General features: G+C 50.9%; 1 protein-coding gene across 2 annotated transcripts in view; it reads right to left on the bottom strand.

Annotated features, from left to right (window-relative positions):
- The window catches only part of NPHP1 (nephrocystin 1), a 224,573-nt gene that overhangs the window by 126,132 nt on the left and 72,223 nt on the right, over positions 1-26,218 (bottom strand). For both annotated transcript variants that reach the window (XM_075339427.1, XM_075339426.1), the window contains exons 8-9: positions 11,877-11,971; positions 11,176-11,227 (exon numbers count right to left, since the gene is read on the bottom strand). In XM_075339427.1, the coding sequence (XP_075195542.1) occupies positions 11,176-11,227; positions 11,877-11,971 (147 nt within the window). The remainder of the gene's footprint in view (positions 1-11,175; positions 11,228-11,876; positions 11,972-26,218) is intronic.

The following is a 26,218-nucleotide window of genomic DNA, read 5'->3' as shown; positions in this document are numbered from 1 at the left end:
AGGATGCGTTGAACCTCCAACATTGCCAGGCGGCTGCGTGTCCCGCCTTGGTGATTGATGTAGGCAACCGCTGTCGCGCTGTCCGACTGGACTCGGATGTGCTTGCCCGCCAACAGGTGGTGAAAGGCTAAGAGAGCTAGAAGCACAGCTCTGGTTTCCAGCACATTGATCGAGAGGGCTGATTCGGACGGAGTCCAAGTGCCCTGCGCACTGCGGTGGAGATATACCGCTCCCCAGCCGGATAGACTGTCATCCGTGGTGAGGATCACCCAGGACGGGGCCAGGAAGGAGCGTCCCTGAGACAGAGAGAGAGGGGCCGAAGCCACCACTGAAGGGAGCCCCTGGTCTGTGGCGACAGAGCCACTAACCTGTGCAAGGAGGAAGCCCGCTTGTCCCAACAGCGGAGAATGTCCAGCTGCAGGGGACGCAGATGGAACTGGGCAAAAGGAACCGTCTCCATTGACGCCACCATCTGACCCAGCACCTGCATTAAGTGCCTGATGGAATGACGGCGGGGCCTCAGCAGAGAGCGCACCGCCAGATGGAGGGACTGCTGTTTGACTAAGGGCAGCTTCACAAGTGCCGGCAGAGTCTCGAATTGCATCCCTAGGTACGTGAGCCTCTGGGTCGGAGTCAGAGTGGACTTGGGCAGATTGACAAGCCACCCGAATTGGACTAGAGTGGCGAGAGTGAGCGAGACACTCCGCTGACAGTCTGCGCTGGATGAAGCCTTGACTAGAAGGTCGTCCAGGTAAGGAATCACTGCCAACCCCTGGAGGTGCAGAACCGCAACCACTGCTGCCATGACCTTGGTGAATACTCGAGGGGCCGTGGCTAACCCGAAGGGGAGAGCCACGAATTGGAAATGTTCCTCTCCGATTGCAAAACGTAGCCAACGCTGGTGTGAAACTGCAATTGGCACATGCAGATAGGCATCTCTGATGTCGATGGATGCCAGGAAATCTCCTTGTGTCATTGAGGCAATGACTGATCGCAGAGACTTCCATGTGAAAATGCCGCACCTGAACATGCTTGTTGAGAAGCTTGAGATCCAGGATGGGCTGAGTAGAAACCTGTGAACCGTTCCCGGGCGGGAACCGGTACAATTACTCCGTTGGCCTGCAAGGATGCCACGGCCTGAGAGAAGGCGGCGGCCTTGGAGCAGGGGGGAGTTGACAGAAAAAATCTGTTTGGCGGGCTGGAAGAGAATTCTATCCTGTAGCCGTGGGAGATGATATCCCGCACCCACTGATCGGAGACGTGTTGAAACCACACATCGCCAAAGTGGGAGAGCCTGCCACCGACCAAGGACGTTGCTGGCGCGGCCAGATAGTCAAGAGGAGGCTGCCTTAGTGGCAGCAGCTCCTGCGGTCTTCTGAGGACGCGGCTTCGTGCGCCAGCGAGGCCGAGGCCCAAGAGGATGACCAGTTGGAGGAACGAAAGGAACGAAACCTCGACTGGTTCCTACCCTGGGCAGGTGTGCTGGTGTTAGTTTGTGGCATGGAAGTACTCTTCCCGCCAGTAGCTTCCTTAATAATTTCATCCAGTTGTTCACCGAATAGCCTGGATCCAGCAAAGAGGAGCCCAGCAAGGTACTTCTTTGAAGAAGCATCTGCCTTCCACTCTCGACCACAAGATCCTGCGGATAGCGAGGGAATTAGCTGAAGCCACCGCAGTGCGGTGAGAAGCCTCTAGCATGGCAGACATGGCATAGGATGAAAAAGCTGAAGCTTGGGAAGTTAAGGCAACCATTTTGGGCATGGATTCCCTGGTGAGGGAATGCATCTCCTCTAGAGAAGCAGAGATGGCTTTGAGAGCCCACACTGCTGCAAAAGATGGGGAGAACGAGGCCCCTGCCGCCTCATATACAGATTTGGCCAGAAGGTCAACCTGGCGGTCAGTGGAATCTTTAAAAGAGGTGCCATCAGCCACTGATACAACTGTCCGGGCTGAGAGTCTAGACACCGGAGGGTCTACCTTAAGTGAATGAGCCCACTCCTTGACCACCTCAGGTGGAAAGGGAAAACGATCATCAGAACCACGCTTGGGAAGCGTTTGTCAGGACAGGCCATAGGCTTGGTCACAGTGGCCTGAAAACTGGAGTGGTTAAAGAACACACTCCTTGTCCTCTTAGGCAAGGTAAACTGGTGCTTTTCTGCCAGGGAGGGTTGCTCCTCTGATACTGGCGGATTGAGGTCCAGTACAGAATTAATGGACGCAATCAATCACTAACATCTGAGTCACTTTCGGACAGATCAATGGGGCACATGGAAGTAGCCTCCGAGCCCCCAGTAACGGCATCCTCCTCGTCCTGCGAGTCAGCTCTTGAATCAGAGCCACGGGACGAGGAAGGAGAGGGAGCCCTGCGTCTCCTCTTAGGAGTACGGGGTCTGGGACCAGATGAAGAATCCTCTGTGAGCTCCGCTGAGAGAGCCCTAGCAGCAGAGGCACCCTGAGAAGGGGGCTGATGCATGTTCAGCAAAGTCCGGGACAGCTGTCCCATGGAGTCGGCAAAAGACTGGGAGATTGACCTAGTGAAGGATTCTACCCAAGCCGGGGGTTCAGAGTCGGAGCAGCCGGAGGGACCACTGTGGGTGCGATTCCAGGCTGAGGCATTGTCAGGTTAGAGCAGGCATCACAATGTGGATATGTGCTCGGTTCAGGCAGCACGAGCTTACATGCAGTGCATATTGAGTACAGCCTTGCAGCCTTGCTCCTTGTGTGAGACATGCTGCTTAAGTGGGGGCTCTGAGCCAGAATGACCCCCAGAGAGTATATAAGCAGGTCCACAACCGGAGGTTGTGGCTTACCAGACCGTTTGTGTGCCCTCCAGATCCCACAGCCCGGACCCCCAGCCAGATAAGCAGGGATGCGGCAGCCAGCGCCGATCGCTGAGGAACGATGATAAAATGGCGCCGGAGCGAGGAGAGGGGGCGGGACCTACTCTGAGAGCGGGATCTGGAGGGCCAAGGAGATTTACAGGGGAGGGGACATTTACTCAGAGAGGAGTGTCCCTCTCCTGTGCTGAGCGACCGCTGGGCGGAGCCGCACTGTCCCTCTGCATGATTGACATGCAAGGGCAGTGAAATCGAAACTAGGCCTCCGGCGAAGCCGGGGCCTAAATTTAAGCGATGCGGCCGGCGCGCAGGCCCCATCGGCGCGGTTCTCAGGTGACAACCAGAGAACCGGCCGGAAATGTAAGAACAGTTACACAGCACACTCTCCCCAACAATAAAGTACAAGGGACCCCCGAATATAAACGTCTCAGATACTTAGCTTGTGAGACGCAGGGCCATGTCCCTGGGGATGAGTGCTCCGTCCAGCAGGATCCTGAAGGGCTGCGGATGGAGACCGGCCTCCTGCAAAGCAGGCAGAACCGTGCTGGCTCCCACTTCAAGCCAGAGCCCGAGGGATGGTGAAGGAGCGCGGCATGTAAGGCTCCAGCCCTGAAATCAACCTTAACAACACCGCCGACACAGTGGGGTGAGAAGGGACATGCCGGGAGTCCAGGCTTGGACCCGCTTTTCTTCAAAAACTTTCCAAAATGAAAAATCAGATGAGAATGCATGTGTGGATGTATGCCTCCTGAACACAAAGCAATGAACTGGCTGGATCTGGTTAGCCAGGGGGTGTATATGCTCAGAGGGAGGAGCTACACTTTTTAGTGTAGTACTTTGTGTGTCCTCCGGAGGCAGAAGCTATACACCCAATGTCTGGGTCTCCCATAGGAACGATAAAGAAATCACAGTTTCTTATGAACGCCAGCCACAGGCTGGTTTTCACTTCTTTAGCAGACCCATGGCATGTCACGTCAACTTATCGGCGTCCCACAATAGCTTTGATGAGGTATCAGAGCAGCACACCCCCTGCCACTGCAACTTCGAAGTTATTGTTAGAGATTAACAGACGTATTTAACAAGTTAACAGCCCCAGGAGCAGGCTGAGCTGTTAGAAGCAGACGATGGCTGAAAAATGTAGCATTATCTGCTGGGAAAGATGCGGACTCGGCGTGTGATGGAGACAACTTATGAAGCACATACTACGTCATATGTTGTTAAGGGGTTAAACACAACTATGGGTGTGTTGTACACTCTGTAGGTAGACAACATAAAGTTGAGTAAGTTGTTTAGTTTTGCCAGGGGGTGTAGATTGGGTGCAGGAATATGGTGTAAAAATTTCATCCCCAAATTTGCATTTCTTGGTCTAGAAATTAAAAAAAAAAAAAAATTCACGACACTTTGTTGCGGTTTCCTGCCAGGAGGTGCAAATCTGGCGCTGAAATCTGGTACAGACATTTCAGCACCAAATTTGCACCTGCTGGCAGAAAAACGCACTGAAATGGTGTCAAATTTTTTATTTTTTTTTTGCATTTTTGGGCGAAGAGATGCTATTTTGGTGATGTAAGTTTTGCACCATAGTCATGCACTCAATCTACACCTTTTGGCGAACAGATCGCATCAAAACCGCAAGCAGTATGATGCGCTAGTGATGTGATCTTTTACCAGAAGGTGTAGAATCGATGCAGGAATATGGTGTAAAAATGTCAGCACCAAATCTGCATCTCTTGGCAAAAAAACAGTGGTTTTCTGCCAGGAGATGCAGGTCCCGCCTGAGGTGAGGTCACTGAGTTTAATAAGGTCACATGAAGTCAGATTACCTGCGTTCACAGGAAGGGTACCGTCGGACTCAGCAGCTGTGACCGCAAATAACCTGAGTGAGATTTGCTCATCGCTGAGGCTCATTCTCTGCCTAAAGCTCATAGCGGGCGGTCATTTATCTATGGCCGCTCGCTGTGCCTTAAGATGTAGCAGAGCTGGAATCATCCTGGGACCTCGTGTGGATTATGTCGGATCTAGGTTTTTTTGGGGATTAAAAAAATTGGTGAAAGAGGGTGGTTTTTGTATTTTATTTCAAATAAAGGATTTTTCTTTATCGTTCCTTTGGGAGACCCAGACATTGGGTGTATAGCTTCTGCCTCCGGAGGACACACAAAGTACTACACTAAAAAGTGTAGCTCCTCCCTCTGAGCATATAAACCCCCTGGATAACCAAATATAGCCAGTTCAATGCTTTGTGTTCAGGAGGCATACATCCACACATGCATTCTCATCTGATTTTTGTTTTTTGGAAAGAGTTTGAAGAAAAGCGGGTCCAAGCCTGGACTCCCGGCATGTCCCTTCTCACCCCACTCTGTCGGCGGTGTTGTTAAGGTTGATTTCAGGGCTGGAGCCTTACATGCCGTGCTCCTTCACCATCCCTCGGGCTCTGGCTTGAAGTGGGAGCCAGCACGGTTCTCCCTGCCTTGCAGGAGACCGGTCTCCATCCGCAGCCCTTCAGGATCCTGCCGGACGGAGCGCTCATCCCCAGGGACCTGGCCCTGCGTCTCAGCAAGCTAAGTACCTGAGACGTTATTTTCGGGGGGTCCCTTGTACTTTATTGTTGGGGAGAGTGGGCTGTGTATCTATTCTGACATTTCCGGCCGGTTCTCTGGTTTTCACCTGAGAACTGCGCCGATGGTGCCTGCGCGCCGGCCGCATCGTTAAATTTAGGCCCCGGCTTCGCCTGAGGCCTAGTTTCGATTTCACTGCCCCTGCATGTCAATCATGCAGAGGGACAGTGCAGCTCCGCCCAGCGGCCGTTCGGCAAAGGGGAGGGACACTCCTCTCTGAGGTAATGTTACCTCCCCTGTAAATCTCCTTGGCCCTCCAGTTCCCGCTCTCAGAGTAGGCCCCGCCCCCTCTCCTCGCTCCGGCGCCATTTTATCAGCGTTTTCACAGCGATCGGCGCTGGCTGCAGCATCTCTCTGGGGGTCCGGGCTGTGGGATCTGGAGGGCACACAAACGGTCTGGTAAGCCACAACCTCCGGTTGTGCACCTGCCTATATACTCTCTGAGGGTCATTCTGGCTCAGAGCCCCCACTTCAGCAGCATGTCTCACACAAGGAGCAAGGCTGTACGCAATATGCACTGCATGTAAGCTCGTGCTGCCTGAACCGAGCACATATCCACATTGTGATGCCTGCTCTAACCTGACAATGCCTCAGCCTGGTATCGCACCCACAGTGGTCCCTCCGGCTGCTCCGGCTCCGGTGGCTGAACCCCCGGCTTGGGTAGAATCCTTCTCTAGGTCAATCTCCCAGTCTTTTGCCGACTCCATGGGACAGCTGTCCCGGACTTTGCTGACCATGCATCAGCCCCCTTCACAGGGCGCCTCTGCTGCTAGGGCTCTCTCAGCGGAGCTCACAGAGGATTCTTCATCTGGTCCCAGACCCCGTCCTCCTAAGAGGAGACGCAGGGCTCCCTCTCCTTCCTCGTCCCGTGGCTCTGATTCACGAGCTGACTCGCAGGACGAGGATGATGCCTTTGCAGGGGGCTCGGACGCTACCTCCATGTGCCCCATTGATCTGTCTGAAAGTGACGCAGATGTTAGTGATTTGATTGCGTCCATTAATTCTGTACTGGACCTCAATCCGCCAGTATCAGAGGAGCAACCCTCTCTGGCAGAAAAGCACCAGTTTACCTTGCCTAAGAGAACAAAGAGTGTGTTCTTGAACCACTCCAGTTTTCAGGCCACTGTGACCAACCTAGGGCCTGTCCTGACAAACGCTTCCCAAAGCGTAGTTCTGATGACCGTTTTCCCTTTCCACCAGAGGTGGTCAAGGAGTGGGCTCATTCACCAAAGGTAGACCCTCCAGTGTCTAGACTCTCAGCCCGGACAGTTGTATCAGTGGCTGATGGCACCTCACTTAAGGATTCCACTGACCGCCAGGTTGACCTTCTGGCCAAATCTGTATATGAGGCGGCAGGGGCCTCGTTCTCCCCATCTTTTGCAGCAGTGTGGGCTCTCAAAGCCATCTCTGCTTCTCTAGAGGAGATGCATTCCCTCACCAGGGACTCTATGCCCGAAATGGTTGCCTTAACTTCCCAGGCTTCAGCCTTTTCATCCTATGCCATGTCTGCCATGCTGGAGGCTTCTCACCGCACTGCGGTGGCTTCGGCTAATTCCCTCGCTATCCGCAGGATCTTGTGGCTTCGAGAGTGGAAGGCAGATGCTTCTTCAAAGAAGTACCTTGCTGGGTTCCCTTTTGCTGGGTCCAGGCTGTTCGGCGAACAACTGGATGAAATTATTAAGGAAGCTACTGGCGGGAAGAGTACTTCCATGCCACAAACTAAAACCAGGAAACCTGTCCAGGGCAGGAACCAGTCGAGGTTTCATTCCTTTCGTTCCTCCAACTGGTCGTCCTCTAAGCCCTCGGCCTCGTCCACTAACTCAGCCAAGGACCAAAAACCCAACTGGCACACGAAGCCGCGTCCTCAGAAGACCTCAGGAGCTGCTGCCACTAAGGCAGCCTCCTCTTGACTATCTGGCCGCGCCAGCAACGTCCTTGGTCGGTGGCAGGCTCTCCCACTTTGGCGATGTGTGGTTTCAACACGTCTCCGATCAGTGGGTGCGGGATATCATCTCCCACGGCTACAGGATAGAATTCTCTTCCAGCCCGCCAAATAGATTTTTTCTGTCAACTCCCCCCTGCTCCAAGGCCGCCGCCTTCTCACAGGCCGTGGCATCATTGCAGGCCAACGGAGTAATTGTACCGGTTCCCGCCCGGGAACGGTTCAGAGGTTTCTACTCAAATCTCTTCCTAGTCCCCAAAAAGGACGGTTCCTTCCGGCCCATCCTGGATCTCAAGCTTCTCAACAAGCATGTCCAGGTGCGGCATTTTCGCATGGAGTCTCTGCGATCAGTCATTGCCTCAATGACCCAAGGAGATTTCCTGGCATCCATCGACATCAGAGATGCCTATCTGCATGTGCCAATTGCAGTTTCACACCAGCGTTGGCTACGTTTTGCAATCGGAGAGGAATATTTCCAATTCGTGGCTCTCCCCTTCGGGTTAGCCACGGCCCCTCGAGTATTCACCAAGGTCATGGCAGCAGTGGTTGCGGTTCTGCACCTCCAGGGGTTGGCAGTGATTCCTTACCTGGACGACCTTCTAGTCAAGGCTTCATCCAGTGCAGACTGTCAGCGGAGTGTCTCGCTCACTCTCGCCACTCTAGTCCAATTCGGGTGGCTTGTCAATCTGCCCAAGTCCACTCTGACTCCGACCCAGAAGCTCACGTACCTAGGGATGCAATTCGAGACTCCGCCGGCGCTTGTGAAGCTGCCCTTAGTCAAACAGCAGTCCCTCCATCTGGCGGTGCGCTCCTTGCTGAGGCCCCGCCGTCATTCCATCAGGCACCTAATGCAGGTGCTGGGTCAGATGGTGGCGTCAATGGAAGCGGTTCCCTTTGCCCAGTTCCATCTGCGTCCTCTGCAGCTGGACATTCTCCGCTGTTGGGACAAGCGGCCTTCCTCCTTGCACAGGTTAGTGGCTCTGTCGCCACAAACCAGGGGCTCCCTTCAGTGGTGGCTTCGGCCCCTCTCTCTGTCTCAGGGACGCTCCTTCCTGGCCCCGTCCTGGGTGATCCTCACCACGGATGCTAGTCTATCCGGCTGGGGAGCGGTATATCTCCACCACCGAGCGCAGGGCACTTGGACTCCGTCCGAATCAGCCCTCTCGATCAATGTGCTGGAAATCAGAGCTGTACTTCTAGCTCTCTTCGCCTTTCACCACCTGTTGGCGGGCAAGCACATTCGAGTCCAGTCAGACAACGCGACAGCGGTTGCCTACATCAATCACCAGGGCGGGACACGCAGCCGCCTGGCAATGTTGGAGGTTCAACTCATCCTTCAGTGGACGGAGGACTCCATGTCCACCATATCCGCAGTCCACATCCCAGGCGCATCGCTTTGAAAAAGCGTTGCATACTCTGGATCTGGTGCGGGCGCTCCGGATCTATGTGTCTCGCACCGTTGTTCTTAGGCGGTGCACCTCTCTTTTTGTGCTGACCACAGGTCGGCGTAAGGGCCTCTCGGCTTCTAAGCCGACCTTAGCTCGTTGGATTAGGTCGGCCATTTCCGATGCCAACCAGTGTACTCAAGTGCCTCCCCCGCCGGGGATCAAGGCACACTAGACCAGAGCTGTCGGGTGCCTCTTGGGCTTTCAGGCACCAGGCTACGGCTCAGCAGGTCTGTCAGGCTGCCACTTGGACTAGTCTGCATACCTTTTCGAAGCACTACCAAGTGCATGCTCATGCTTCGGCAGATGCGAGCTTGGGCAGACGCATCCTTCAGGCAGCTGTCGCCCATTTGTGAAGTTAGGTTCCGCCTACTTCTCAGTTTTCTGTTTATTCCCACCCATGGACTGCTTTGAGACGTCCCAATGTCTGGGTCTCCCAAAGGAACGATAAAGAAAAAGAGAATTTTGTTTACTTACTGTAAATTCTTTTTCTTATAGTTCCGTATTGGGAGACCCAGCACCCTCCCTGTTGCCTGTTGGCAGTTTCTTGTTCCGCGTGTTATCACCGGCTGTTGTTGTAGACAGAGGCTCCGGTTGTTCCGGTTCTTGCTCTATCTCTACTTGTGGGTGGCTATTCTTCTTCAGCTTTTCCACTAAACTGGCTATATTTGGTTATCCAGGGGGTGTATATGCTCAGAGGGAGGAGCTACACTTTTTAGTGTAGTACTTTGTCTGTCCTCCGGAGGCAGAAGCTATACACCCAATGTCTGGGTCTCCCAATACGGAACTATAAGAAAAAGAATTTACGGTAAGTAAACAAAATTCTCTTTTTTCATTGTTTGTGTTTATTTACTTTCACTTACAGATTAGTAATGGGGGTTCTCATAGACGCCTCCCATTACTAATCTAGGGCTTAGTGGCAGCTGTGAGCTGCCATTAACCCTTTATTACTGCAACTGCCACTGCACCAAGACAATCGGGAAGAGTCGGGTAAAATTCCGGGATTCTCACATCTAATGGATGCGGCAATTCAGGGTGGCTGCAGGCTTCTATTTTTCGGATAGGGGGCCCAATAATTGTGGGTCTCCCCATCCTGAGAATAACAGTGCCCACCTGTTGGGCTTTATCATAGTTAGGTATCTAAATTGATGGGTACCGCATGCCATTTCCTATTATTTTGATACACAGCCAAGATAAGCGCACGAAAGTATGATGAAAAAGCATGGTTTTTGCCATGTTTTATATTTATTTTTTCTATGGTGGTCACTGTAGCGGTTAAATAGTGGGATCGTTTTATAGATCGTGTCGTTCTGGACGCGGTGATACCAAATATGCGTACTTCCTTAATTTTTTGTTTTTACATAACTATTTGTATTTATTGGTGTAATATTTTTTCTTCTTTATTTTAGGGGGGGGTTAAAGCAATTTTTAAAAAACCTTTTTTACTAAAGCTCTCTATGGGACTTTAACTTTTATTATATTGATCACTGGACTCATGCATTGCCATAGACGTGTACTGCAATACATGAAACCAGATTACACAGATACACACTTGTTATGTCCTGCCTATAGCTGGCTCTAACAGGCCACCATACCTGGCACACCAGGAGGTCGTTATTTGACCTCCAGGTGTCATAACAGCCATTGGCTCCCCATGATTTTGTCACGGGGGTGACAATACAGGTGAGAGAGGGAGCTTTCTCCCTCTCAGAACTTGTTAAATAAAGCAATTGATATCGATTGCAACATCTAGATGGTTAATAAACCAGGGATGGCGTGTGAGCTGGACCTGGCTGTTACTGCAGGAGCTCGGCTGTCAGCTAAGACAAGCACCTGCGGTGATTGTGCGGGAAGTGCTGATATTTCACCACCTCCCTCCAATCACATGGTGTGATAGGTCAGTCAGATTACCAGACCGATTACAGAAAACGGGAAATGCTGTAATTGGTCCCCACATCTCTTCTCGTAGCGGTCAACTGACTGCTGCCAGCATACAGCACGTCCTGATGCGGGAACTGACACCTTCTCATGACGTGCTATGTCTGTCATTGGTTGTTAAGGGTGTGTGTATTTTTGCAACCACATTAGTTTTTTATTTTTCTATTTCCACCTGAAAATATTCATTTTTCAATTGAATTGTATACATTATGGGAGAAAAAGTTGAAAAATATTCTGAAATCATTTTTCTTGGTTTGATTTTTTTTTTACTTGACAAAACCCTTGCAATTTAACAGGGGTGTGTAGATTTTCATATCCACTTTGCATGTTCTCTGTAACATATACAATGAAATGGAATACCGATGCTAAGCCAGACACCTCAACAATCACCTAATACCTACCTCTTGGGTTTTCTTAGAAGTGCTCATCTGAGATATGGTGTCTTCTGCAGGCCTATTACAATTGAAAATAAAATCTGGATTATATTTGCCTCAAATTAGAATTACAGAATCCAAACATGCGCAGATGAATACATTATCCTCCAAAATGAACTACAAAGTAGAACTTCTGTATTTATTGTCATATTTTTGTTCCGGCAGCTTTGGAAGTATTAGCATTTGATTTCTTGGCAATTTATGAGTTAGAACTCTGAGCATTTTTAAGTTTTGTATGCTGAGATCTACAGAAATTACGTAATCCCTATTAACAGCTCCGTAACCTTATATTACTTATTTTGCACTAGTCCTAAATTTTAATTTAGAAGTGCATTAATAATTCAGTGCTGAAACCCTCAAGTCTTTTTAATGGCTCAGTAAATGAACAAGACTTGTTCAAATGCATATTGATTGGTAAGAAACTAAATTATACAATTTTGGCTAAACTGTATTTGTTAAGATAGTTACTTGCAATGATAACCAGCACCATTGTGAATGCTGCTCTGGGGTATACAATATAACTGCAAGACAAGGGGCAATGGAAGCCACTGTGGTACTGATCTGCAAGATTTTAAGTGATCACTCTTCAAAGAGTAAATTAAGGGACTGGTAGGGGTGGAAAATATACAGTAGTTTTCAATGGGCTACAGTAGTTCCAGTTATATTACCTCTCTGTACTGACAACATTTTCTTTTGCTGACTCTTCCTCATCCTCAGTTTCTTCCTCACTGAGACTCGGACTTTGTACTGCCCCCTCGTATGCCTGTGATTTAGATAAAATATAGACACTTATTTAGTAATCAAAATGATGTACCTGTATTTGTAAAGAACTAAAAGCTAAGGCATTAATCTCATTTACTATGGCAAAAGTCTGATTCTTCATCTGCAGACATTTTGGGAAGAACCTAACAAGCATATTAAAAACTAATAAATAATTATATTCTCCATATACAGGACTAGTCTATATATATAATTGCCTTATTCTGTCTGTCTGTCTGTCTGTCTTGCTCCAAAATTGTGTCCCGGGACATGTCTTTACGGTGACAAACAGCGGATTGGCTGCTGGCCTCGCCATGGCTCCTCCCCCCCGCACGGATTGGCCGCTCGCCTCGCCTCGGGTCCGCCCCCCTCGCACAGATTGGCCATGTCCTTACGGTGACAAACAGCGGATTGGCCGCTGGGCTCGCCATGGCCCCGCCCCCCCGCACGGATTGGCCGCTCGGCTTCACGGATTCGCCATGGCCCCGCCCCCGCGCACGGATTGGCTGCTCGGCTTCACGGATTCGCCATGGCCCCGCCCCCCCCACACGGATTGGCTGCTCGCCTCGGCTCCTCCACCCCGCACGGATTGGCCGCTCTCCTCGCCCAGGCTCCGCCCCCCCGCACGGATTGGCCGATCGCCCAGGCTCCGCCCACCACACGAGGTGAGCGCATCAAGGTCCTGCAGGGGCGGAGCGCGCACACACACACACACACACACACACACACACGATCGCATCCACATACTCACAACATCCCGTGATATCGCTTGCTGCTCGGCGGCGATACTGTGTAGTGATCTTCCAGGACCTGCCGGAGGATCACATGGCCGGAAGCATGTGGTATCTCCGGATGTTGTGATTGTGTCAGCGCGTGTATGCGATCGGATGTGTGTGAGTGTATGCGATCGGATCTGTGTGTGTGTGAGTGTATGCGATCGGATGTGTGTGTGTGTGTGAGTGTATGCGATCGGATGTGTGTGTGTGTGAGTGTATGCGATCGGATGTGTGTGTGAGTGTGTGAGTGTATGCAATCGGATGTGTGAGTGTCGGCAGAGGAGCACGGCGTGCAGCACAGCTGCTGGGACCGGCCACCGGTGGGCACAGGGAGAAGTGGGGTGTGTGTGTGAGTGTATGCGATCAGATGTGTGCGTGTTTAATGTCTGATGTGTGACTGTTGAGCACGATGGGGAGTGCACAGCATGGGGGATGGAGCACGATGGGGGGTGCGCAGCATGGGGGATGATGAGGAATTATCCTTATCATATAGATTTCCTATTCTTTTCCCTATATAATCTAGTTTATAATTGCTTGCCATTATATTGGATCATAAATTAATCCCTTTAATGAACAGATCCCCTTAAGATATAGCCAGTAAATCACAAATTCTCTCTTTTAGGGAGAATTCAATGGTCTCTGAATACGCAACCTGATTAATAAGTGAACACTAAACAAAGATGGCTTATTTACACTACAGTCCGGACCCATAACACACGGGTCACTCTGCCCTCGGACTTTCGAGGACATGACATCACGCAAGCCATCCTTGGCACAAATATTCCTTATGTAATTCTTTTATTAAGTGTCTTTATGTGATTGGTTAAAACAATGATTTCTGTTACTGTATTGGCTGTATCATTTGTAACTCCCTATTTAATTTTGTATAAAAGGTGGCTCTTGCAAGATGGAGTCAGTTCTGTGATCCAATCAGAGCTCTTGCATATGCAATAAATCTTTCTTTCTTTCATCAAAGGAAGTCTGACGTCTGATCCTTGGGAGACTGAGATCGTTATTTCCATAACATTTGGTGTTTCTGCCCGGTTCCTCTCCACCAGCCAGACGGGAGCCAAGCCAAGCGGAGGACCTGCGGAGGAAAGTGGATTCAAGCCTACAAACAGCGCTGTACAGGTGAGCCTTTATCCCTGTCAAGGGTGACAATCCACTTTCTCTCTCAGTAATCCAGCTTGAAGTCCCGTCTTGCGGTGGCAAGGTACGTTTGTGTTTATATAGTTATCCACTCTCCCAATGGATATTTGTATTGTTATATAACAGTAAGATCACGTACTAAGGTGTACTAAAGTGTATAGAAGTATAAGGAATGTATTGTAGAAGTGCCATGATATAGAATTACAGTGTAATGTAACTTCTGTACTTTTGTCTCTTTCTGCTATTTTCCTACTCTCTCTCTTAGCTTGTATCTAGGTAAAATCAATATCTGTGTTTGCCAACTAGTACGTTATTATTGACCTTTATACCGTCCTTTTAAACGTGAAATAACAGATAGATGGTACAAGGCTTAGTTACATGAAAAGTTGTGTTATATAATACTGCAAATTATAAGGTACCTTTAGGATCTATATAGAGTTTTAAGTTAAGAATATCTTAAGATAAGTGCTGGTAAATTGTAAAACTTATAAGAATAAGTAAGCTGGTCTGACGAGACCCACATATTGTGTTTCTGTTGAGACTCCCAAGGAATTATGGGGAATACAGTAAGCAGTTGTGCTTGTGCCAAATGTGGCACGGTACCCATAAAAGAAACCAAGTGTGTACAATTTGCAGCAGGGAGTCCGATGATCTATATGTTAGATACATATGGTCAACCTGCCTATTCCATATGGAATAGGTGGAGATCTGTACTACCAGATCTACCCATAGATGGTACATTAGATGTAGAAAAGTTAACAACAATCTTCCCATATTGTAAAAATGAGGAAGAAAGGAGAATGTATTGTGCGTGGGTAAAGAAGGCTGTATCACAGATATTATCATCATGTCACAGGTCAGGGTCAAAGCAAAGATTGATGAATCTTGAGAAGTGTGATGATGATGATATCTCAGCGGTAACATGGATAGCTCAAGGGTTGTTGGAAAGAGCACAGAGAGCCCTTCAACAACAGCCTCAGTTATCAGCTGCAGGAGCTACTGCTCCTGTAGCTAGGATAGGAGGGGAAATAAAAACCAGCCCACAGCCTCAACAAAGTGCAACAGCCCCTCCTGCTCAATACCCAGACTTGACCAGCATACAGAGTCCTGAAGTAAGTCCCGATTTAAGTGCTGGAATGCAAAGAAGGGAATTTTGTTTACTTACCGTAAATTCCTTTTCTTCTAGCTCTAATTGGGAGACCCAGACAATTGGGTGTATAGGCTATGCCTCCGGAGGCCGCACAAAGTACTACACTTAAAAGTGTTAGGCCCCTCCCCTTCTGCCAATACACCCCCCGTGCTCCCACGGGCTGCTCAGTTTTGGTGCAAAAGCAAGAAGGAGGAAAAAATAATTATAAACTGGTTTAACTTCAATCCGAAGGAAACTCAGAGAACTGAAACCATTCAACATGAACAACATGTGTACACAAAAAAACAGGGGCGGGTGCTGGGTCTCCCAATTAGAGCTAGAAGAAAAGGAATTTACGGTAAGTAAACAAAATTCCCTTCTTCTTTTTCGCTCTATTGGGAGACCCAGACAATTGGGACGTCCAAAAGCAGTCCCTGGGTGGGTAAAATAATACCTCGTAAGAGAGCCGTAAAACGGCTCTTTCCTACAGGTGGGCAACCGCCGCCTGAAGGACTCGTCCACCTAGGCTGGCATCCGCCGCAGCATAGGTATGCACCTGATAGTGCTTCGTGAAAGTGTGCAGGCTCGACCAGGTAGCCGCCTGACACACCTGTTGAGCCGCAGCCTGGTGCCTCAAAGCCCAGGACGCTCCCACGGCTCTGGTAGAATGGGCCTTCAGCCCTGAGGGAACCGGAAGCCCAGCCGAACGGTAAGCTTCGATAATTGGCTCCTTGATCCACCGAGCCAGGGTTGATTTGGAAGCCTGTGACCCTTTACGCTGGCCAGCGACAAGGACAAAGAGTGCATCCGAGCGGCGCAGGGGCGCCGTACGAGAAATGTAGAGTCTGAGTGCTCTCACCAGATCTAACAAATGCAAATCCTTTTCACCTTGGTGAACTGGATGAGGATAAATAGAGGGTAAGGAAATATCCTGATTGAGATGAAAGGGGGATACCACCTTAGGGAGAAACTCCGGAACCGGACGTAGAACCACCTTGTCCTGGTGAAAAACCAGAAAAGGGGTTTTGCACGACAACGCTGCTAGCTCAGACACTCTCCGAAGTGAAGTGACTGCTACTAGAAAAACCACTTTCTGCGAAAGGCGTGAGAGAGAAATATCTCTCATTGGCTCGAATGGTGGTTTCTGAAGAACCATCAGCACCCTGTTTAGATCCCAGGGTTCTAACGGCCGCTTGTAAGGTGGAACGATGTGACAAACACCCTGCAGGAACGTGCGTACCTGTGGAAGTCTAGCTAGGCGCTTCTGGAAAAACACAGAGAGCGCTGAAACTTGTCCCTTAAGGGAACCGAGCGACAAACCCTTTTCCCGTCCAGATTGAAGGAAGGACAGAAAAGTAGGTAATGCAAATGGCCAGGGAGAAAAACCCTGAGCAGAGCACCACGACAGGAATATTTTCCACGTCCTGTGGTAGATCTTGGCGGACGTTGGTTTCCTAGCCTGTCTCATAGTGGCAATGACTTCTTGAGATAACCCTGAAGACGCTAGGATCCAGGACTCAATGGCCACACAGTCAGGTTGAGGGCCGCAGAATTCAGATGGAAAAACGGCCCTTGAGACAGCAAGTCTGGTCGGTCTGGTAGTGCCCACGGTTGGCCGACCGTGAGATGCCACAGATCCGGGTACCACGACCTCCTCGGCCAGTCTGGAGCGACGAGGATGGCGCGGCGGCAGTCGGCCCTGATCTTGCGTAACACTCTGGGCAACAGTGCCAGCGGAGGAAACACATAAGGGAGCTGAAACTGCGACCAATCCTGAACTAAGGCGTCTGCCGCCAGAGCTCTGGGATCTTGAGACCGTGCCATGAACGTTGGTACCTTGTTGTTGTGCCGGGACGCCATGAGGTCGACGTCCGGCACCCCCCAGCGGCAACAGATCTCCTGAAACACGTCCGGGTGAAGGGACCATTCCCCTGCGTCCATGCCCTGGCGACTGAGATAATCTGCTTCCCAGTTTTCCACGCCTGGGATGTGAACTGCGGATATGGTGGAGGCCGTGGCTTCCACCCACATCAAAATCCGCCGGACTTCCTGGAAGGCTTGTCGACTGCGTGTGCCGCCTTGGTGGTTGATGTATGCCACCGCTGTAGAATTGTCCGACTGAATTCGGATCTGCTTGCCTTCCAGCCACTGCTGGAACGCTTTCAGGGCAAGATACACTGCCCGAATTTCCAGAACATTGATCTGAAGCGAGGACTCTTGCCGGGTCCACGTACCCTGAGTCCTGTGGTGGAGAAAAAACCGCTCCCCACCCTGACAGACTTGCGTCCGTCGTGACTACTTCCCAGGATGGGGGTAGGAAGGATTTCCCCTTCGACAATGAAGTGGGAAGAAGCCACCACCAAAGGGAAGCTTTGGTCACCTGAGAGAGGGAGACGGTCCTGTCGAGGGACGTCGGCTTCCTGTCCCATTTGCGTAGGATGTCCCATTGAAGAGAACGCAGGTGAAACTGCGCGAAAGGGACTGCTTCCATTGCTGCCACCATCTTCCCCAGGAAGTGCATGAGGCGCCTCAAGGGGTGTGACTGGCCTTGAAGGAGAGATTGTACCCCTGTCTGTAGTGACCGCTGCTTGATCAGCGGAAGCTTCACTATCGCTGAGAGGGTATGAAACTCCATGCCAAGGTATGTGAGCGATTGGGCCGGTGTCAGATTTGACTTTGGAAAATTGATGATCCACCCGAAACTCTGGAGAGTCTCCAGGGTAGCGTCGAGGCTGTGTTGGCATGCCTCTAGAGAGGGTGCCTTGATCAACAGATCGTCCAAGTACGGGATCACCGAGTGACCCTGAGAATGGAGGACCGCTACTACAGTAGCCATAACCTTGGTGAAAACCCGTGGGGCTGTTGCCAGGCCGAATGGCAGTGCCACGAACTGCAGGTGTTCGTTTCCTATGGCGAAGCGCAAGAAGCGCTGGTGCTCTGGGGCAATCGGAACGTGGAGATAAGCATCTTTGAAATCGATCGATGCAAGGAAATCTCCTTGGGACATTGAGGCGATGACGGAGCGAAGGGATTCCATCCGGAACCGCCTGGTCTTTACGTGTTTGTTGAGAAGTTTCAGGTCTAGGACAGGACGGAAAGACCCGTCCTTCTTTGGGACCACAAACAAGTTGGAGTAAAAACCGTGGCCCTGTTGATGAAGAGGAACAGGGACCACCACTCCTTCTGCCTTCAGAGTGCCCAGCGCCTGCAGAAGAGCCACGGCTCTCTCGGGAGGCGGAGAAAACCTGAAGAATCGAGTCGGGGGACGAGAGATGAACTCTATCTTGTAACCGTGAGACAGAATGTCTCTCACCCAGCGGTCTTTTATTTGTGGCAGCCAGGTGTCGCAAAAGCGGGAGAGCCTGCCACCGACCGAGGATGCTACTAGAGGAGGTAGAAGTCATGAGGCAGCCGCTTTGTTAGCGGTGCTCCCAATGGCCTTTTTAGGACGTGACTTAGACCGCCATGCATCAGAGTTCCTTTGTTCTTTCTGAGACCTTTTGGACGAGGAGAATTGGGACCTGCCCGCGCCCCGAAAGGACCGAAACCTCGACTGCCCTCTCCTCTGTTGGGAGAGGTTCTGCTTGGGCTGGGGTAAGGATGTATCCTTTCCCTTGGATTGTTTGATGATTTCATCCAGGCGCTCGCCAAAGAGCCTGTCGCCAGAAATTGGCAAACCGGTTAAACGCTTTTTTGGAAGCGGAATCTGCCTTCCACTCCCGTAGCCACAAGGCCCTGCGGACTACTACCGAATTGGCGGTCGCAACTGCCGTACGGCTCACAGAGTCCAGGACAGCATTCATAGCGTAAGACGCAATTGCCGAGGTCTGGGAGGTAATGGAAGCCACTTGTGGTGCGGCCGCTTCAATTTTCGCTTGACCTGCTGATATAGCTTGTAGCGCCCATACGGCTGCGAATGCTGGGGCAAAAGAAGCTCCGATAGCTTCATAGATGGATATCATCCAGAGCTCCATCTGCCTGTCAGTGGCATCTTTAAGCGAGGCCCCATCTTCCACTGCAAGTATGGATCTAGCCGCCAGTCTGGAGATTGGAGGATCCACTTTGGGACATTGAATCCAACCTTTAACCACTTCCGGGGGAAAAGGATAACGTGTATCCTTAAGGCGCTTAGAGAAACGCTTATCCGGACAAGCATGGTGATTCTGGATTGCCTCTCTGAAATCAGAGTGGTCTAGAAACATACTCTGTGTACGCTTGGGGAACCTGAAGCGAAATTTCTCCTGCTGAGAATCAGACTCCTCCGCCGGAGGGGCTGAGGGAAGAATATCCAGCAACTGATGAATGGATGCAATAAGATCATTCACTATGGCGTCCTCGTCTGGAGAATTAAGATTGAGAGCGCTCCCAGGATCAGAATCCTGATCAGCTGTTTCCGCATCATCAACCAGAGAATCCCCCCGCTGAGACCCTAAACAATATGATGTCGAGGGAAATTCTAAGCGGGCTCGCTTAGACGATCTGGGGCTAGGTTCTAAGTCCGAACCCTCCGTCTGGGATGTATGAGATACCCCGTGAGGACATTGTTGGTCCAACTGAGGGGGGTCAGGGAACAATGATTCAACAGAGTCCCTTTGCTGAGATACCGGTCTGGACTGCAAGGCTTCTAGTATCTTAGCCATAGTCTCAGAGAGTTGATCCTTAAAGGCTGCAAACTCAGTCCCCGTCACCTGGACAGTGTCAACAGGTGGCTCCCCCTGGGCCCCTCTTAGCAGAGGATCCGGCTGAGGAAGTGTCACAGGGGTCGAACACTGTACACAATGAGGGTCAGTGGAACCTGCCTGTAGCTGGGTCTTACATGCGGCGCAGGCAACATAATAAGCCTGTGTTTTGGCACCCCTGCCTTTTATGGGCGCCATGCTATAGTTTTCCCTGAGTAACACAATAGGGTATATAGCCAGAAAGAACTGTGCTCATACAGTGTAAATTATATACAGTACACAAACAATGTACCCATACAATACAGCACCATGGGGCTAGCACCACATGTGCTGTTTACCAGCCGCCTAAGCGGTTGTGAGGCCACCAGAGACCGTGTCTGGGTCTCCCATGAATATGTCCCTCTCTGCAGCGTCGGTGGAGCTGACAGGAATGGCTGCGGCGTCCTGACGAGCTGAGGAAGCTGTGGGCGTGGCCTAGAAAGAGCGCGAAACGGGCGCTCATACTGTGTACAGTGAGGGGAGTGGAGCATGTAAATCATACTCCAGCCCTCATTGCTGCTCGCTCCGTGCAGCGTCCCGCCCTTCCCCTGCCTGTCAGGGCTGAGGGCGGGAGAAAAAAAGGGAAACTAGACCGCAATGAAGCCGGGGACTGTAGTAATAAACGCGGCCGCCGTAAAAGCGCGGTCGCGTGAAAGTCCCCGGCGAACTACAAGTCCCAGCCGCGCCGCAGTGTTCCGTGGCAACGGCGGTCAGTGCGGTAGCCCTTACATATAAACACACTCAGCGACGCTGAGTGTGTAATGGCACATATAGACCCGGTCAGCGCCGCGGTCCCCGGTGCACTAGCACACCCAGCAAAGCTGAGGTAATGCCGTGCGCGGTCCCCATAGGGATACAGAGTACCTTTAAGATGCAGGGCCATGTCCCTGAACGGTATCGGCTCCTATCCATCAGGCTCCACAGGAGTTGTGGATGAAGCCCGGTCTCAGTGCCTGGAGACCGATAAGATCCCACTTCACCCAGAGCCCTAAGGGGGATGGGGAAGGAAAAACAGCATGTGGGCTCCAGCCGCCATACCCGCAATGGATACCTCAACCTTAACAACACCGCCGACAAAAGTGGGGTGAGAAGGGAGCATGCTGGGGGCCCTATATGGGCCCACTTTTCTTCCATCCGACCTAGTCAGCAGCTGCTGCTGACTAATCTGTGGAGCTGTGCTGTGCGTGTCTGACCTCCTTCGCACAAAGCAAAAACTGAGCAGCCCGTGGGAGCACGGGGGGTGTATTGGCAGAAGGGGAGGGGCCTAACACTTTTAAGTGTAGTACTTTGTGCGGCCTCCGGAGGCATAGCCTATACACCCAATTGTCTGGGTCTCCCAATAGAGCGAAAAAGAAAACTGATATTGATGGACCAGGGGTACACCAACCTCAGCTCCACCAATATCATAGAAGGTCATCGCACCCGACATGGAGGAGGAAGGAAACCACAAGCAGGTATGTATCCACTCCATAATATAGTTGGTCCAGACAAAGAGATATGGGTGATGCATAAGCCATATACATTTACCGATTTATTTGAAATTAAAAAGTATGGCTCATCTTTTAAATTTACAGATTGCAGAGAAAGAAACAAACCTGGGTAAGGGTAAGGATCGATTTAAAAATGTTCAGTGTTACAATTGTAAAGGAAAAGGGCATATTGCACGGTATTGTAAGAAACCAAAGAAGGAAGGGAAAAAGGAGGATGATAAGCGAGATTGACTAGACGTGGATAGAAATGATATTTCTGACCAGGATAAAAATGTCCATAATCTAATGCCTTTTGCCTCCTCAACTCTTCCTCCTTCAGAACCAGTCCTGCAGTGTGAAGTTTCAGGAACTAACGTCACAAAAGACACGGTAACAGAACCTTTTGAGCACACTGAGGAAACCCAAACCGCTTTTGCAGAACTCAAACAGGCATTACAAACAGCCCCTGCACTTGGGCTGCCCAACTACAAACTACATTAAGTACAGGGCCATGCACAAGCTGTTTTAGCCCAACAACACAACGATGCAACACGACCCATTGCATACTACAGCACTGAGTTAGACCCTGTGGCTCGTGGTATGCATGCATGTCTCAAAGCCGTTGCAGCAGCAGCATATGCCGTGGACAGATCCGCCGATCTGGTGCTCATGCATCCTTTGATCGTGTGGGTCCCACACTCAGTCTATGCTCTGCTCAACTGTCAAAGGACAAAACATGTAACCCATGCCAGGCTTTCTCGGTGGAAAGTAGCACTCCTACAACCAAGTCACATTACACTACGGCGGTGTTCTAAATCGAACCCGGCAACATTACTTCCCTATGAGACAGGTTTGTCTCAGAGAGAGGAAGAGAATGGTGAGTACACAGACGATGCTCACTTACAAGGTACAGCACAAGAAGACACACATGATTGCATACTTCATACGCAAACATTGACATTGCCCAGGTTAGATCTACACGAAGAACCACTTGACAATCCAGAGCTAGTGTTATATGTAGATGGAAGTTGTCACAGGCAAACTGACACTGGTGAGTTAACCTCTGGATATGCAGTAGTAGATGATCACGAGGTGATCCATGCGGAATCCTTGGATCCACCGCACTCAGCACAAAGAGCAGAGTTAGTTGCACTCACAAAAGCATGTCAGATAGCAGAAGACAAGCGAGTAAACATATACACGGACTCAAGGTAAACATTTGGGGTAATTCATGACTTTGGCACACTTTGGAGAATGAGAAATTTTCTCACAGCAAATGGTTACAGGATTACTAGATGCGATACACCTTCCTACAGAAGTCTCTGTCATTAAGTGTCAAGCACATACAAATGGGCAAGACCCTATTGCCAAGGGTAACCATAGAGCAGATGCAGCAGCAAAAGCGGCTGCTAGTAAAAAGAAAATTATTTCTCAAATGAATGTAAATGTTGTTATACCAGATTGGGAAAAATTGAAAAACATGCAAAAGCATTGCTCTCCACAGGAACAGGCCCGATGGAAGGATATTGGGTGCACCCAGGACCCCAAGGGCCTCTGGAGAGATGGTGAAGGTAAGCCAGTGGCCCCAAAATCGCTGCTCACTGCGCTGGCCGATGCCGCCCATGGTTTAACCCATGGAGGTAAAACTGCTATGCGAAATTTGGTCTTCACATACTGGTGTGCACCAGGATTCACAGTGGTTGCGAAGAAGGGAATTTTGTTACTTACCGTAAATTCCTTTTCTTCTAGCTCTTATTGGGAGACCCAGACGATTGGGGTATAGCTACTGCCCTCCGGAGGCCACACAAAGCACTACACTAAAAAGTGCAAGGCCCCTCCCCTTCTGGCTATACCCCCCCGTGGTATCACGGGTACTCCAGTTTTAGTGCCAAAGCAAGAAGGAGGAAGCCAATAACTGGTTTAAACAAATTAACTCCGAGAAACATCGGAGAACCGAAAAAACCGTTCAACATGAACAACATGTGTACCCGCAAACAACAAAAAAATCCCGAAGGACAACAGGGCGGGTGCTGGGTCTCCCAATAAGAGCTAGAAGAAAAGGAATTTACGGTAAGTAACAAAATTCCCTTCTTCTTCAGCGCTCTATTGGGAGACCCAGACGATTGGGACGTCCAAAAGCTGTCCCTGGGTGGGTAAAGAAATACCTCATGTTAGAGCTGCAAAAAAACAGCCCTCCCCTACGGGGATGTCACTGCCGCCTGCAGGACTCTTCTACCTAAGCTGGCATCCGCCGAAGCATAGGTATGCACCTGATAATGCTTGGTGAAAGTGTGCAGACTGGACCAGGTTGCTGCCTGGCACACCTGTTGAGCCGAAGCCTGGTGTCGTAATGCCCAGGACGCACCCACGGCTCTGGTTGAGTGGGCTTTTAGCCCTGAAGGGACCGGAAGCCCCGCAGAGCGGTAGGCCTCTAGAATTGGTTCTTTGATCCATCGAGCCAGGGTGGCTTTAGAAGCCTGCAATCCCTTGCGCGGACCAGCGACAAGGACAAAAAGAGCATCGGAACGGCGCATGGGCGCCGTTCGGGAAATGTAGATTCTGAGTGCTCTCACCAGATCTAGCAAACGTAAGTCCTTTTCATACCGGTGAACCGGATGAGGGTAAAAGGAAGGCAAGGATATATCCTGATTAAGATGAAACGAGGATACGACCTTAGGGAGAAACTCCGGAATGGGGCGCAGCACTACCTTGTCCTGGTGGAACACCAGGAAAGGAGCCTTGGATGACAAAGCTGCCAGCTCAGACACTCGCCGAAGCGATGTGATCGCGACAAGAAACGCCACTTTCTGTGACAGGCGAGAAAAGGAAACGTCCTTTAGAGGCTCGAAGGGCGGCTTTTGCAGAGCAACAAGTACTCTGTTCAGATCCCATGGATCTAACGGCCGCTTGTACGGGGGCACAATATGACAGACCCCCTGTAGGAACGTGCGCACCTTAGGAAGACGTGCTAGACGCTTCTGAAAAAACACCGACAGTGCCGAGACTTGCCCTTTAAGGGAGCTGAGCGACAAGCCCTTTTCCAACCCCGATTGCAGGAAGGAAAGAAAGGTGGGCAATGCAAATGGCCAAGGGGATACTCTCTGTGCAGAGCACCAAGATAAGAAAATCTTCCACGTTCTGTGGTAGATCTTAGCAGACGTTGACTTCCTAGCTTGTCTCATTGTGGCTACGACTCCTTGAGATAATCCTGCAGACGCTAGGATCCAGGACTCAATGGCCACACAGTCAGGTTCAGGGCCGCAGAATTCTGATGGAAAAACGGCCCTTGGGACAGTAAGTCTGGTCGGTCTGGCAGTGACCACGGTCGACCGACCGTGAGATGCCACAGATCCGGATACCACGATCTCCTCGGCCAGTCTGGGGCGACGAGTATGACGCGGCTGCAATCGGATCTGATCTTGCGTAACACTCTGGGCAAGAGTGCCAGAGGTGGAAAGACGTATGGGAGCCGGAACTGCGACCAATCTTGAACCAATGCGTCTGCCGCCAGAGCTCTTTGATCGCGCGACCTCGCCATGAATGCCGGGACCTTGTTGTTGTGCCGGGACGCCATTAGGTCGACGTCCGGCACTCCCCATTCGGCGACAGATTTCCTGAAACACGTCCGGGTGAAGGGACCATTCCCCTGCGTCCATGCCCTGGCGACTGAGGAAGTCTGCTTCCCAGTTTTCTACGCCGGGGATGTGAACTGCGGATATGGTGGAGGCCGTGGCTTCCACCCACATCAGAATCCGCCGGACTTCCTGGAAGGCTTGCCGACTGCGTGTCCCCCCTTGGTGGTTGATGTATGCCACCGCTGTGGAGTTGTCCGACTGAATTCGGATCTGCCTTCCTTCCAGCCACTGCTGGAAGGCTAGTAGGGCAAGATACACTGCTCTGATTTCCAGAACATTGATCTGAAGGGTGGACTCCTGCGGAGTCCACGTCCCCTGAGCCCTGTGGTGGAGAAACACTGCTCCCCACCCTGACAGACTCGCATCTGTCGTGACCACTGCCCAGGATGGGGGCAGGAAGGATCTTCCCTGAGACAATGAGGTGGGAAGGAGCCACCATTGTAGAGAGTCCTTGGCCGTCTGGGAAAGAGAGACTTTCCTGTCCAGGGACGTTGACTTCCCGTCCCATTGGCGGAGAATGTCCCATTGAAGTGGACGCAGACGAAACTGCGCAAAGGGAACTGCTTCCATGGCTGCCACCATCTTCCCGAGGAAGTGCATGAGGCGCCGTAAGGGGTGCGACTGGCCCTGAAGGAGGGATTGCACCCCTGTCTGTAGTGACCGCTGCTTGTTCAGCGGAAGCTTCACTCTCGCTGCTCGAGTATGGAACTCCATGCCAAGATACGTTAGTGACTGTGTCGGAGACAGATTCGACTTTGGAAAGTTGATGATCCATCCGAACGTCTGTAGAGTCTCCAGTGTAGCATGTAGACTGAGTTGGCATGCCTCTTGAGAGGGTGCCTTGACAAGTAGATCGTCTAGGTAAGGGATCACCGAGTGTCCCTGAGAGTGCAAGACCGCTACCACTGCCGCCATGACCTTGGTGAAAACCCGTGGGGCTGTCGCCAGACCGAATGGCAGAGCTACGAACTGAAGATGTTCGTTTCCTATCACAAAACGTAGAAAACGTTGATGTTCTGTAGCAATTGGCACGTGGAGATAAGCATCTTTGATGTCTATTGAGGCAAGGAAGTCTCCTTGAGACATTGAGGCCACGACAGAGCGGAGGGTTTCCATCCGGAACCTCCTGGCGTGCACATGTTTGTTGAGCAGCTTTAGATCCAGAACAGGACGGAACGAGCCGTCCTTTTTTGGAACCACAAAGAGATTGGAGTAAAACCCTCTCCCTTGTTCCTGAGGCGGTACAGGAACCACTACTCCTTCCGCTCTTAGGGAGTCCACCGCCTGCAGCAGGGCATCTGCTCGGTCTGGATGTGGGGAGGTTCTGAAGAACCGAGCTGGAGGACGAGAACTGAACTCGATTCTGTACCCGCGA

Source organism: Anomaloglossus baeobatrachus, chromosome 3 (genome assembly GCF_048569485.1).
Source record: "Anomaloglossus baeobatrachus isolate aAnoBae1 chromosome 3, aAnoBae1.hap1, whole genome shotgun sequence".
Taxonomy (NCBI): Eukaryota; Metazoa; Chordata; class Amphibia; order Anura; family Aromobatidae; genus Anomaloglossus; species Anomaloglossus baeobatrachus.
The sequence above is the reverse complement of the archived record's forward strand: the minus strand, read 5'-3'. Positions and strand labels throughout refer to the sequence as shown.